Source organism: Equus asinus, chromosome 17, assembly GCF_041296235.1.
Source record: "Equus asinus isolate D_3611 breed Donkey chromosome 17, EquAss-T2T_v2, whole genome shotgun sequence".
Taxonomy (NCBI): Eukaryota; Metazoa; Chordata; class Mammalia; order Perissodactyla; family Equidae; genus Equus; species Equus asinus.
The window spans coordinates 33,187,447-33,201,385 of record NC_091806.1 but is presented as its reverse complement, the minus strand read 5'-3'; the positions used below and the strand labels follow the sequence as shown (position 1 = coordinate 33,201,385).

General features: G+C 41.1%; 1 protein-coding gene across 3 annotated transcripts in view; it reads right to left on the bottom strand.

The window, feature by feature from the left end:
- Positions 1–2,685, bottom strand: part of DTX4 (deltex E3 ubiquitin ligase 4) — a 35,084-nt gene extending 32,399 nt beyond the window's left edge. The window contains exon 1 of one of the 3 annotated variants that reach the window (XM_070487844.1): positions 2,659–2,685. Coding sequence is in view for 1 of the 3 variants with exons in the window: in XM_014831758.3 (XP_014687244.3) it covers positions 1,542–1,752 (211 nt within the window). In the remaining 2 variants the exon portion in view is untranslated. Of the gene's footprint in view, positions 1–611; positions 751–1,541; positions 2,285–2,658 lie in introns of those variants that run through there. The other 2 variants (XM_014831758.3, XM_070487843.1) reach the window with 2 other exon arrangements.
- Between the last annotated feature and the right edge of the window lie 11,254 nt (positions 2,686–13,939).

Sequence of the window (13,939 nt, the reverse complement as noted above, 5' to 3'; positions counted from 1 at the left end):
GACACACACCTCTATCCACAACCTCTATCCAAATCGTACAATGACATTCTCTCCCTCCCCCTCAGCCACACTTAATCTTCTTTCTCAATCTCCCCACATTCCTCCTTATTCCCTCCTCCTCTCAGTCTCCCTTTCCCACCAAGGTTTAAGCCCCTCCAGATGTAACCCTTCTAGAATCCTTTCCCCAGAAAGCTTTACTCATTCAGCCAGCGTTTGCAAAGTCCTTGGCAAAGAGGTTGTTGGGAGTTATGACTCAAAATGGGGACATGAGGGTGGAAAGATACCCCTTTCCCATGACAATCCTAATTAGTGCACAGGATGTGGGGGCTTTCCAAGGAGGCTGAGATATCCTGCTCAAACAGCTGTTCTCTGACCCTCTGGGACTCTCCCAGCCATCCTCTCTAGTCCCTCCCCCCAACACACCTGCCTCTCCAGACTCCTGGGTCACAGGCTCAGGAAAGTCTAGCCAGAATTCCAAAAACAACTCCCCACCTCCATGAGGGACACATAGACTTGTCTCAGGTCCTCAGTTAAGCCTGGACCCACTGGGCCAACCAGAGGTGCAGCTCTGCCCTGCCCTGCCCTTTCCACCAATGACCCCCCAGCCTGACCTTCTTCCTGTAGGCTCCTTTCCTTGCTCCAACCTGGAAAGGCTGGTCAGCTGGGAAGTGGGATTGTGGTGGCCACAGTGGCAACTTGATTCTCATGAAAAGACAGTTTAGTGTTCTGGCAGGTCAGGGTATCCCTGACAGGCAACTGTTTCAGGAGGAAGCTTGGGGGCAGTTTCTTCTTAGGAATGCACCTCCTCCTCCATGGACAAAGGGAGTGGCTTCCCTGCCAGGCATTCCGGAACCGGTGCCTCCCCCTCCTCTCTCCATCTGCTCTGGCCTGTTGCTTCAGCACTTGAGTGCATAAGCAGTGGCACTTGCCAATGCCACAGCATCCAGGGTGTTTCATGCTCCGGAACCCCCCAACTCCCATCTCTCCCCACTCCCCGGGGCGGCCCAGCCCTTCCCATACTCGACTACAGCCAGAGCCTCCGGGGATTCCCTTCTTCCTTTCCCAGCTGTGGGAAGGCATCTCACACTGGAGGGGCACAGGCAGTGGGAGACTAGACGAGGGTGATATGTGGCAGGCCCAAGGGTGCCTGAGGCAAAGCAGGGTCAACCCATGTGTGAGAGGAGAGCAGGAAGCCTGTGCTGGAGGCTGGGATCGCTTGTGGCTGGGCAGCTCCACAATTTGTGTATGGGGTGACTTGGGGCCATCAAGCGCTTAAAAAGGGGTGTAAAAGAGAGGTTCTTAGGAGCTAGGTAGAAGCTCGGTTTGCATAACCAGAACATTGATGCTACTAGCATGGACGTTCGTTGCGGGCGGGATCTTAATAGGATCATGGGGAGTAAAACGCCCCCTGCCCGAATACCTTTTGGTGACACCACTGCAAGGACGTGCCGACTGGGTAGGCCCGCGGGGGCTCGCTAGGCGGGAGATCTCAGGGCAGGGAGGGGAGGTGGGCGCGGGCAGGGCAGGGGCGGCCAGCTCACCCGTGTCCTGGCGGAACTGGTTCATGGACTGCAGGTCGATGATGTAGGGCGCAAGACGACTGTCCACCTGACCCAGTACCACGCTGCCCCCAGCACGGGGGCCGGCGCGGACCACCGCCTCGATGTGGTGGCTCACGGCCGGGCTGTAGGGGCGCCAGCGGCCGTGCTCGTTCAGCCATTCCCAGACCACCACGGCCGAGGCCAGGAGCATGGCGAGCCCTGGGCTGAGGCGGCGGCGGCGGCGGCTCTGCGCTGCCTGCCTCCCGGGCTCGGCGCGCCCGCCCTCCTCCGCTTCCTCCTGCGCCGCCGCCTCCGGGCCTCGACCGCGCCCCCCGCCCCGCGCCCCGAAGCCCCGGGCAGCCTCAGCTCCGGCCCATGGGCCGCTCCCCAGCAGCGCATCCACCGGGGCCAGGAGACTGGGGCCGCCTGGCTCCGACAGCTCGCCTCTGTTGCCGCCGCCGCCGGGGTCCGCTGCTGCCGCCGCTGATCCGTGGGGTCGAATCGCTTCATGCAAATACCCGGCTCTCTGCAAAGAGGCGTCCGCCTTGCAAAACCACTCGGCGGGCGCGCGGCCAGAGCCTGGCGGCCGCGAGCTAAAAGGAATGGCGAGGCGAAGACCGAGCCCTCGCACCAGTTGCGCCTCGGGCTCTGCAGACGCTAGGGTGGGATCTCGCCGCGCAATTGCGCTCGGAATGGCACGCTGTGTTTCCCTCCCCTCTCTCCCCACCCTCCCAACCCGTTTGCCGCACGAAATGCTGTCGCCTCTTTGGTGAGAGCTCCCCCTCCCTGTGGCTCTGCTCACTCGCTTCCAGAAAGAATCGCCCCTCCCAAGCGTGGCGCTAGGGCAAACCGTAGCCCACGGGGGTTTCCCCAGTCCCTGGACGCCGAAAAGCGACCCGCCATGACCCAGCCCCAGGACCGCAGCTGTCGCCTGGCCGCAACTTTGCAGCCTCCCTCCCAGAAATGGAATTTCTTTTTTTTAATACAGTGTGGTCAGTGTCTGCAGCGCCAGCTCCGAGACACGCAGTGTCGTCGGCTAACGCAAGCACTGACACATTCACAGTGGAACAGACACGCGCCCACAACCCCACGCCCTCCTTGCTCCAGCTCTTATTACCTCATCTTCACCCGCGTCCTTAGCTGTCCGTCAAGGATGCAGAGCCACGCCCCCTGACTACTCTGGCTGGCGCCCTGGAGCTCAAACGCCCCCTGCTGGCTCAAAGCGACGCGCCAAGGCCAATAGCACACACCGTTTACTGCTCAACTCCCATTTCTGTTCAGGAGACTCAGGCCAAAGGGATGCAGTAATTTGGGGAATGATGGATTTATATCGTCTAAGTAAAGAGCAAATGTGGTTTTTCTGGCCTGCTTCAACGTTGCTACAGTCAAGAAGCAGGTGTTAAATTGATTTATTCTGCAGGGTTCCTATGACCAAAATAATGACACACTGGGACAGACACAAGCTAGACTTGGATATTTTGGTCATCACAGTTAATGTGGAAAATTATCTAAAAGGGCAGATTGATATCAGGATTACATGTCAATCTTACCAGAGAACAGAACCTTGTTTTGCCAAGGTTGCAGCCACATAGAACAATGAATTTATATGATCAAGAACTAGATAGGAGATGTAAAAATAAAAATAGGTTATGCATTAGGGACTGGGATTATGAATCCTTTTGAAAATAACCGTTTTCTTTCATAATCTTACATAATCTTTTTTTTGTTTTGGGAGATTTCTCTTCCCTCTTTCTTTCTTGCTCTCTCTTAATTTACAGCTGTCTTTTCTCCCATCTCTCCCATCCTTAGTATTTTTCATATCTTTTCCATCCCTCTATGCTTGCCTCCCTCCTCACAGTTCTAAATACAAAGCAAAAGGAAAAATATCAGATATGCTTTTCTTTAGGCCTCCAAAAGCACCAAGCTCAAGGCTACCTCTGAGCTTTGTTCTTTCTGGTGCCCTTGCCCAGAAATCTCCCCAGTGTGATGTCCAGAATCTCCAGTCAGCCTCTGCCTTAAGGCCAGTCTCCACATCCAACTCAATCAACACTATTCATTAAAACACCACGTTTCAGGGTCTGAAGGACAAAAGAAAAAGAAATAAAGGATACTTCAATTAATCCTACCCAGAGCCATTATTATTCCCATTTTACAAATGACCAGGCTTAGGGAATTTGAGCACTTTGCCCCAGGTTACATATTTAGCCAGAGGGGAAATTGGTGTCCAAAACTTAGTGGAGCACCAAAAAAACAAAAAAAAATTGCTGGTTCCATAACACAAGTTATATGACAAAGAGGTTGTGCAGTAAGGGGTATCCAGCAATGTTAAAGTGTCTCGTTGTGAAAGAAGAAAAGGGAGAAAACAAGGGTAGAGTGTTCAGGAGGAACAAAAGTAGTATTGAAGAAAGGTAATGTAAAGTTTTATTGAGCTATTTTTACTTTCAATTGTGAGACCAAGAGTATGAAGACTCCTCATTCCAAGCGTAAGAGAATGTAAACTTTCTTGTGGTCTGAGTAGGTAAAGATCCAGAAACGATCAGTAAAGATTTAAAAAGGATGTCGGGGGACTGGCCTGGTGGTGTAGTGGTTAAGTTCACGCACTGCAGTTCGGATCTTTGGCATGGACCTACACACGGGTCATCAAGCTGAGCTGTGGTGCCATCCCACATACAAAAGAGAGGAATATTGGCATAGATGTTAGCTCAGGGCCAAACTTCCTCTTCAATAAATAAATAAATAAATAAATAAATGAAAGGATGTTGGAAGGACCAAGGTGAAAACAACATCTGACGAGCTAAACCAGAAATTCCCAGGTGAAAAAAAGCCTAAACCAGATAAGAGGACTATTACCAAATGTTAGACAGGCTATTTGAAAGATGAATGGATATTTGAAAGATGAATGCAAAGCAGGAAGAAAATGGCTCTACCTATGTCCAGCCTGATTTTGAATCTGGTCTTCTTGTACCTGCCAGCTACAGCAGAACTAAAATGCCCATGACACATGAGAGGGTTTGTATCTATCCTGATTCATTTGCAAAAGGAAGTGAATATAGAGATGACTTGACATTAGTAATTGATTACACTTGTAAGATTATGTGTATTTTTGATAAGCTATGATAATTCATCATTCATAACCCACTTGGCAATATTAATTTACAATTATATGTTAATAATAGTAATATATTTGTATACACATTTCTTAGATCTTCCAAAACAATCCTAATTTCAAATAATTTGTACTATAAACCCCTGAAAACCTCAAACATTTCATTTTAGTATCCAAAGTATATCTCCCAAATGGTCACCTGTTCGCATCCATAAGTGGTATAACAATCTTTAACGAAATGATGTGCCTAATTTCTAATTTGAAATATGGCGGCTATGCTAATTGACTGATTGGAATGAAGCTAGTCTGAATTTTCAAAGGTATAATTTGATACTTCAAAAAGTGCCATCATTGCTTAATATCAAGGTTCAATGAAAAAGCCATTTTCTTCTTTTTCTGTAGAATGTTCATAGACAAAAGTCACTCTTTTTTCCAGTTGCCTATAGCTATGAAATAAACCACCCTAAAATTGGTGGCTGCAAACAGCGATAAGCACTTATTTTGCACACAAATGTGCAGTTCAGTTCGGGGAGGGCTTGATGAGGACAGCTAGTCTCTGCTCCACGTGGGGCTCAAGGCAGCTTGAAGGATGGCTGTGGGTCAGAATAATCTGTCTTGCTCATTCACATGTCTGGTGATTGATGCTGGCTGTCATCGGGAAGTCAGCCAGGCTATCGTAAGCTCAAGCACCTATGCTCAGCCTGTCTGTGTTGCTGATTGGCTTCTGCACGGTGTAGAGGTTGGGTGCCAAATGAGTGTGACCCAATAAACAGAGCCAGACAGAAGCTGCATTGCCTTTTTTTAATTAAGTTTTTTATTTTGAAATAATTGTAGGTCCACATGCCTTTGTGAGAAATAAGACAGAGAGATTCCATGTACCCTCTTCCTCCATGTTACCCAATGGTAGCATCTTACAAAACTATATAATACATGAATATATAATACAATATCACTACTGACATTGCCACAGTCAAGATACAGAATAGTTATAATTCTGCTCCTTTGTTGATACAACATCATTATGTCATATGTTACACATTTTGTATATAAATATATACAATATACATTTCCCTCACCACATTGGATGTTGCCGTTTTATAGCCACATCTAATCCTCCACCCTACCATCCTGTCCTTAACCCCTGGAAATCACTAATACATTCTCCATATCTATAATTTTGTCAATTCAAGAATGTTACGTAAATGACATCATTGAGTATGTAACCTTTTGGGATTGGCTTTTTCCACTAAGCATAATACTGTAAAGAGTCAAGCAGATTGTGGTATGTATCAAGAACTTGTTCTTTTTTACTGCTAAATAATATCCCATGGTATGAATGTACCAGTTTGCCTTATTGTTCACCCATTAAGGACATAGAGTTGTTTCTAGTTTGGGCTATTATGAATAAAGCTGCTATGAACATTCATGTATAGGTTTTTATGTGAACATAAAGTTTCCATTTCTTTGTGATAAGTGCCCAGGAGTATAATTGCAAGGTCATATGTTTAGTTTTTTAAGAAACTGCCAGTTTTCCAGAGTGGTTGGACCATGTTACATTTTCACCAGCCAGGTATGAGCGATGTCGTTTCTACTTCCTCACCAGAACTTGATGTCGATATTTTTTTTATTTTAGCCATTCTGATAAGTGTGTAGTGATATTTCACTGTGCTTTTAATTTGTGTTTCCCTAACAGCTAATGATGTTGAACATCTCTCTGTGTGATAATTTGCCATCTGTATATCCTCTTTGATGAAATGTTTATTCGTGCCTTTTGCCATTAAAAAAACTTTGTTATTTTTCAAGCTTGAGAGTTCTTTATATATTCCAGATAATAACTCTTTAATGCATATGTGGTTTGCAAATATTTTCTCTTGATCTATAGTTTGTCTTTTCATCCTTTTCATGGAGTCTTTCACAAAGCAAATATTTTAAGTTTTGATAAAATCCAACTTATCCAATTTTACTTTTATGGTTTCTATTTTCCATGTCAATTCTAAGAACTCTTTGGCTAGCCCTAGGATTTGAATATTTTCTCCTAAAAGTTTTAGAGTTTTCAATTTACATTTAAAACCTATGATCCATTTCGAGTTAATTTTTGTGTAGGATGTGAGGTTTAAATTGAGTTTTTTCTTTTTTTCTCTCTTCTCTTTTCTTTTTTTTTCTTTTGCCTATAGATATTTGATTGCCCCAGCACCATTTCTTGAAAATGCCATTCCCCCTTATTTGAATTGCTTTTGCATCTTTGTCAAAAAATCAGTTGGGCATATTTATGTGGGTCTATTTCTAGTTTCTCTATTATGTTCCATTGATCTGTGTCTATCCTTCCACCAATACCACATAGTGTTGATTAATAGGCTGTCCAATGTCTTGTTATAAATTGGGTAGATTGGTTCTTCCAACTTTATTCTCCTTTTTCAAAATTGTTTTAGCCATTCCAGTTCCTTTGATTTCCATATAAATGTTAGAATAATTTTGTCTATATGTGAAAAAATGCTGGAATTTTTATAGAGACTGTATTGAAGCTGTATATCAATTTGGGGGGAACTGACATCTTTTTACTATGCTGAGTCTTCAAATCTATGAATACAATATGCTTATCCATTTAGATCTTTGATTTGTTTTTATCAGTGTTTTGTAGCTTTCAGCACACCTGTCCAGTACATGTTTTGTTAAATATGTGCCTAAATATTTCAATCCTTTTGGAGTGAATATAAATAGAATTGTATTTTTCATTTTAGAGTCCTTATGTTCATTACTATATAGGAACACAATAGATTTTTGTGTGTTTACCTAGTATCTTGTGACGTTGCAAGAGTACAGGTGTAGGTCTAGGAATTCTTTTGTGGATTTTATTTCTTCCTTCCTAAACTTCAAGCTTTTTATTTACTTTTCTTGCCATATTGCAATTCTTAGAATTTCCAGTACCATATTGAATACAATGGTGAGAATGGGCATTCTTGCCTTGTTCCTGGAGAGAGAGCATTCAGTCTTTCATCATTACATATGATAAAAGCTATAGGTGTTTACTTTAAATGTTCTTTACCCAGTTGAAGAAGGTGTATTCTTCTCTATTCCTGTTTTTCTGTGTCTTTTTGTCTATCATGAACAGCTATTGAGTTTTATCAAATGCTTTTTTCTGCATCAACTGATAAGATCATGTGATATTTCTTCTTTAGTCTGTTAACACAGTGGATTGCATTGATTGATTTTCAAATATTGAACCAGATTTGCGTCCCTGGAATAAGCCCTACTTAGTCATAGTGTGTTATTCTTTTAAAACTTTGCTTGCTACTGAATCAACAGCAAACAAAAGAAGTTGCTAAATTCTATTTGCTAATACCTTGTTAAGAATTTTAGAGTCTATATTTATGAAAGATATTGGTCTGTAGTTTTCTCTTTCTCTCTCTGTCTCTCTCTCTCTCTCTTTCTCTCTCTGTACTGTCTTTGTATGGTTTTGGTATCCGGATAATACTAGCTTCATAAAATGAGTTGGGGAGTGTGCTTTCCTATCCTATTTTCTGGAAGAGATTATACAGAATTGGTATTAATTTGCCTTTAAAAGTTTAGTAGAATTCTCCTGGAAAATCATCTAGATCTGGAGATTTCTTTTCCAGAAGATTTTAGATTCCAAAGTCAATTTCCTTAACAGTTGCAGGACTATTCAACTGATCTGTTTCATATTAGATGAGTTGTGATAGTGTGTACTTTTCAAGGAAATGGTCCATCTCACATAAGTTGTCAAATTTGTGTGTGAAGAGTTGTTCATCACATTTCCTTATACTTTTGATGTCTTCGAGGTCTGTAATGATATCCTCTGTTTCATATTTTATATTGATATTGGTAATTCGTGTTTTCTCTCTCTGCCATACTTGCTAGAGTTTTTTCAATTTTATTGCCCTTTTCAAAGAACCGGCTCTTTATTTATTTCTGGTCTTACCTTTATTATTTTCTTCCTTCAGTCACATACTTTGCTGTTCTTTCTCTCTGGGTTCTTGAGATGTAAGCTTAGATCATTGATTTGAGATTTTTCCTCTCTTCTAATGCAAGCACTTAGTGCTATCAATTTCCCTCTTAGCACTGTTTAGCTGTGTCACACAAAAATTGATATTTTATTTCACTTTCATTCAGCTCAATATATTTTTACATTTCCCTTGAGATTTTCTCTTTGGCCCATACATTATTTACATGTGTTGTTTAGTATCTAAATGTTTGGAGATTTTCCCGTTGTCTTTCTGTTACTGATTTAGTTTGAGTCTACTGTGGCCAGAGTACACTCTTGGTATGACTTCAAATCTTAAATTGTTGTGGTTTGTTTTATAGCCCAGGATATGATCTATCTTTGCATATGTTCTGTGTGTGCTTGAAAGTAATGTGTATCTGTCGTTATTGGGTGGAGTGTTCTATAAATTTTCATTAGATGCTATTGGTTGATGACTTTGTGTAGTTCTTCTGTACTCAGGCTGATTTTATGTATTGTTGTTCTATAAATTGTTGAGAGAAATGTGTTGAAGTCTTTAGCTGTAGTTGTGGATTTGTCTACTTTGCCGCTTTGCTGTTTTGTGCTTGCACATTTAGGATTGCTACATTTTCTTGGTGGACTGATCCTTTTATCATTATATAATATCCCTCTCTGTCTCTGGTAATTTTCTTTCATCTGAAGTCAACTTTATCTATTATTAAGATAGGCATTTATGCTTTCCTTTTATTAATGTCTGCAGTATCCATCCTTTTACTTTCAATCTGCCTATAATGTTATATTTGAACTGAATTTCTTGTAGACAGTTTATAATTGGGTTATGTTTTAATCCTCTCTGCCAATCTCTGCCTTTTAATTGGTATATTTAAACCATTTACATTTAATGTAATTATTGATATGTTAGGGCTTAAGTCTACCATTTTGGTTTTGGTCTACTGTTTGATCTCTGTTCTCTTTCTTCTGCAGGTTACTTGCACATTTTTAAGATTCTATTTTGATTTGTAAATAGTTTTTTAATGTATCTCTTTGAATAGCTTTTTTGGTGGTTACTCTAGGTATTACACTATATATTCACAGCTTATCACAATCTACTGGTTAGTTATTTAAGTAGTGTTTCTTGAGGTTTACATCCAAAGTAATGGCAAATTTCTCCTTTTAGGGAGTTGTCTGGCCTATGGGATTTTCCTCAGATGCATGTAACACTTGAAACTGGGTGCCAGCTGTCTTTCTTCAACTTTTCCTAAAGCCCCTCTGACTAGAAAACTATTTCTTTTTCAGAGTATCTAAATTAACCTAATTGTCTTTGGGATTCTAAAAAATAAATAATTTACAGATTTAAAAATTCTTAAAGCAACTTAAAACTTTTGCTTCCCCTTTTTGTGCATGGTGTGTGATTTTTCTGTGGAAAGTTTGGAATAAATCTCAAAACCTGGTGAATAAAATCTCTTCAGAGTTAAGTCTAGGACCTAAACTACAGATCAATTGTCCCATCGCATCAGCTGTTGCAGGCAGGGTTCTCCAGAAAGCCAACTCTAAGACAGAGCTTAGTGGGCAGAATGTTTACAAAGGAGCATCCTTTGGCTCATCACCCAGAAAGCAAGGAAGGGGAAAAAAGCAGAATTGGGCAAAGGGAGAAGTTGTGTTGCAATTCAGGCCCTGTGGGCAAAAAAGAATTAATCTTGTCCAAAGAAAAGTTTGGCCCTTTGCCCCTGACTCCTGGGAGGTAACCTCTAAGCCTTTGGAATGTCCTGCCTGACAAGAGTGTCTTTGTCTACCTGGGTCCTTGAGCCACGACAGATAGTTAAAGCTAACAATGCCATATATTATAGAGGCCTTGAGACGTACAGTATCAGCTTGACTTCTGGAGGAGCTGGAGACTAAGGTCAGCCTCACGGGTGGTCAGCCATGTCTATATGATCAACCACTAATAAAAACTCCAGACACAAAGACTTGGGTGAGCTTCCCTTGTTGGCAATACTCCATGCATGTTGTCATACACCTTTACTGGGAGAAATAAATGCTAACCACACAACTCCACTGCAAAGGGACAACTGGAAGCTCCACACTCGTTCTCTCCTGGGTCTTATTCTATGGTTTCTCCCTCTGCAGGTCTTTTTTAAATTATGCAGTTTATTTTGGGTGGCAGTCTTGGGTTTAAACAAAAATTTAGCAGAAAATACATAGAGTTCCCCCAGTGCCCCATTGCCTCTGTTTCCCCTATTATCAACATCTTGTGTTACTATGGTACATTTGCTACAATAATGAGCTAATATTGATACATTGTTGTCAACTAAAGTTATATTTTACATGGGTTCATTCTTGGTGTTGTACATTCTATGGGTTTTGACATAGAACCCATAGAACATAGGCAATAGTATCTCATTGCTGTTTCAAATAGCAATCTTCTAACAACATATGACATTAAGCATCTTTGTACCTGCTTATTTGCCACCTGTCTTTGGTGAGATGTCTGTTCAGGTCTTTGGTCCATCTTTTTAACTGAATTGTTTGTTTTCTTATTGTTGAGTTTTAAAAGTTCTTTGTATATTTTAGTTAACATTCCTTTATCAGACGTGTTTTTCACAATATTTTATATTAATCTATGGCTTGTCTTTTCTTTCTTTCTCTCTCTGTTTTTAAAATAACTGGTGTTTGCCCCATCTGGCCTGTGCTGCAGGGCCCACAGGGCCCAGGGGTGGCAAGAAGTGCTTTGGTGTCCCAGTGGTCAGGCTCACATGGACTTTCTCTGACCTTGCTCAGCACTTATCTCTGCACCTCACAGCAGTGGGGATGGGGCAGCCTTCACTGTCTTGACAGTGTCTTTCACAGTGTGGAAGTTTTTAATTTTAACAAAATCCAACATAACAATTTTTTCTTTCACGTATCATGTTTTTGTGTTGTGTCTAAGAAGACATCACCAAACCCAAGGTCACTTAGATTCTCCTATGTTGTCTTCTTGGAATTGTATAGTTTTGTGCTTTACATTTAGGTCTATGATCCATTTTGAGTTAATTTTTGTGAAAGGTGTAAAGTCTGTGTCTAAATTCATTTTTTAAAAATTTTGCATAAGGATGTCCAGTTGTTCTTGACCTATTTGTGGAAAAGACTGTGTTTGCTCCATTGTATTGCTTTTGCTCCTTTGTCAAAGATCAGTTGACTATATTTATGTGGGTCTATTTCTGGGCTCTCTGTTCTCTTCCACTGATCTATTTGTCTATTCTTTCACCAATATCATGCTGTCTTGATTACCGCAGCTTTATAGTAAGTCTTGAAGTCTGGTAGCGTCAGTCCTCCAACTTTGTTCTTCTCCGTCATATTGTGTTGGTTATTCTGGGTTTTTTCGCCTTTTCTCATGAAATTCAGTATCAGTTTGTCAATATCCATAAGATAACTTGCTGGGATTTTTATTGGGATTACATTGATTATAGATCAAAGTGGGAAGAGCTGACAGCTTGACAATATTGAGTCTTCCCAGACACGTACATGGAACATCTCTCTATTTATTTAGATTTTCTTTGATTTCTTTCACCAGGGTTTTGTAGTTTTCCTCATGCTGATCTTGTACATATTTTATATGACTTATGCCTAAGTATTTCACTGTTGGAGGATGGAATGAAAATGGTGTTATGTTTTAAGTTTCAAATTCCAATTGTTCATTGCTAGTAAATAAGAAAGCAATTGACTTTTGTGTATTAACTGTGTGCCTTGCAATCTTGTTATAATCACTTATTAGTTCCATGAGGGTTTTGTTGTTGTTGCTGTTGATTCTTTGGGAGCTTTTACATAGTACATAGACAATCATGCCATCTGTGAACAAAGTTAGTTTCATATCTTCCTTCCCAATTGGTATCCCTTTTACTTCCTTTTCTTGTGTTATGTATTAGCTGGGGCATCCAGTATGATATCAAATAGGAGTGGTGAGAGTGGACATCCTTGTCTTCTTTCTGATCTTAGCAGGAAAGCATCTAGTTTCTTACTGTGAAGTATGATATCAGCTGTAGGTTTTTTGTCGATCTTCTTTAACAACTTGAGGAACTTCCCCTCTATTCCTACTTTGCTGAGAGTTTTTATAAATGGGTGTTGGATTTTGTCAAATGCTTTTTCTTCATCTATTGATGTGATCATATTATTTTTCTTCCTTAGCCTGTAGAGGTGATGCATTACATTGCTGCATTTTGAATGTTTAACTAGCCTTGCATGCCTGGAATAAATCCCACTCCTTTGAAGATCTTAATCTGTATCCTTTCACTATAATAAACTATGTTTGAAATGATATACAGTAGTTCCTCCTTATCCACAGGGGGATACATTCCAAGACTCCCAGTGGATACCTGACACTGCAGATGGTACTGAACCCTATATAGATTATGTTTTTTCCTATACATACATACCTATAATAAAGTTTACTTTCTAAATTAGGCACAGTAGGAGATTAACAACAACTAATAATAAAATAGAACAATTATAATAATACACTGTAATAATAGTTACCGTAGATCTTAGCAACCTCAGCATAAGGTTTTTCTTCTTTCCTTAAGTTAAGAACTTTTACCTCTTCACTCAAAGGGTTAAATCTGAATTGCCAGCACCACTACTCCTGTGCTTTGGGCACATTATGGAGTAAAATAAGGGTGACTTGAACACAAGTGCTGTGACACCTGACTGTCGATCTGAGAGCCCAGGCAGCTTAAGTGACTAATAGGCGGGTAATATATAGAGTGTGGATCCCTTGGACAAAGAGATGAGTCACACCGTGGTTGAATCGGAGCAGAATGGCATGAGATTTCACCATACTATGCAGAACAGCGTGCAATTAAAAACTTACGAATTGTTTATTTCTGGATTTTTCCATTTAATATTTTCACACCGAGGTTGACCGCAGGTAACTGAAACCTTAGAAAGCAAAACTGTGATAACGGGGGAGTACTGCACACTGTTAATTCTTGTTCCTTGCAGTAGTTTCATTCTATAAAGTCACTGGAAACACTGGATTATGGAATATTGAACCATTGCTCTTTGGGGAAACACAGGGCTACATTCTTATTAGCCTCTGGTCACAACATTTTCATTGATCAGTCATTGCAGAGCCTTGTTTTATGTGTATTCCTGCTTTAAAAAAAAACCCTTATTTAACATATATTGCTGATTCATTAACATTGAACTCACAGCCAACAGTGCTATAAAATGCCTGAACGAAGCTCATTTAACACATGCATTTTCTTCATAAGGCTTATCATAGGCTTCATATGCTTAGGAACTCTAGACAGAACTTCAGTATTATGCTTGGAGGTCATTTTCAACAGCGAAATCACCACC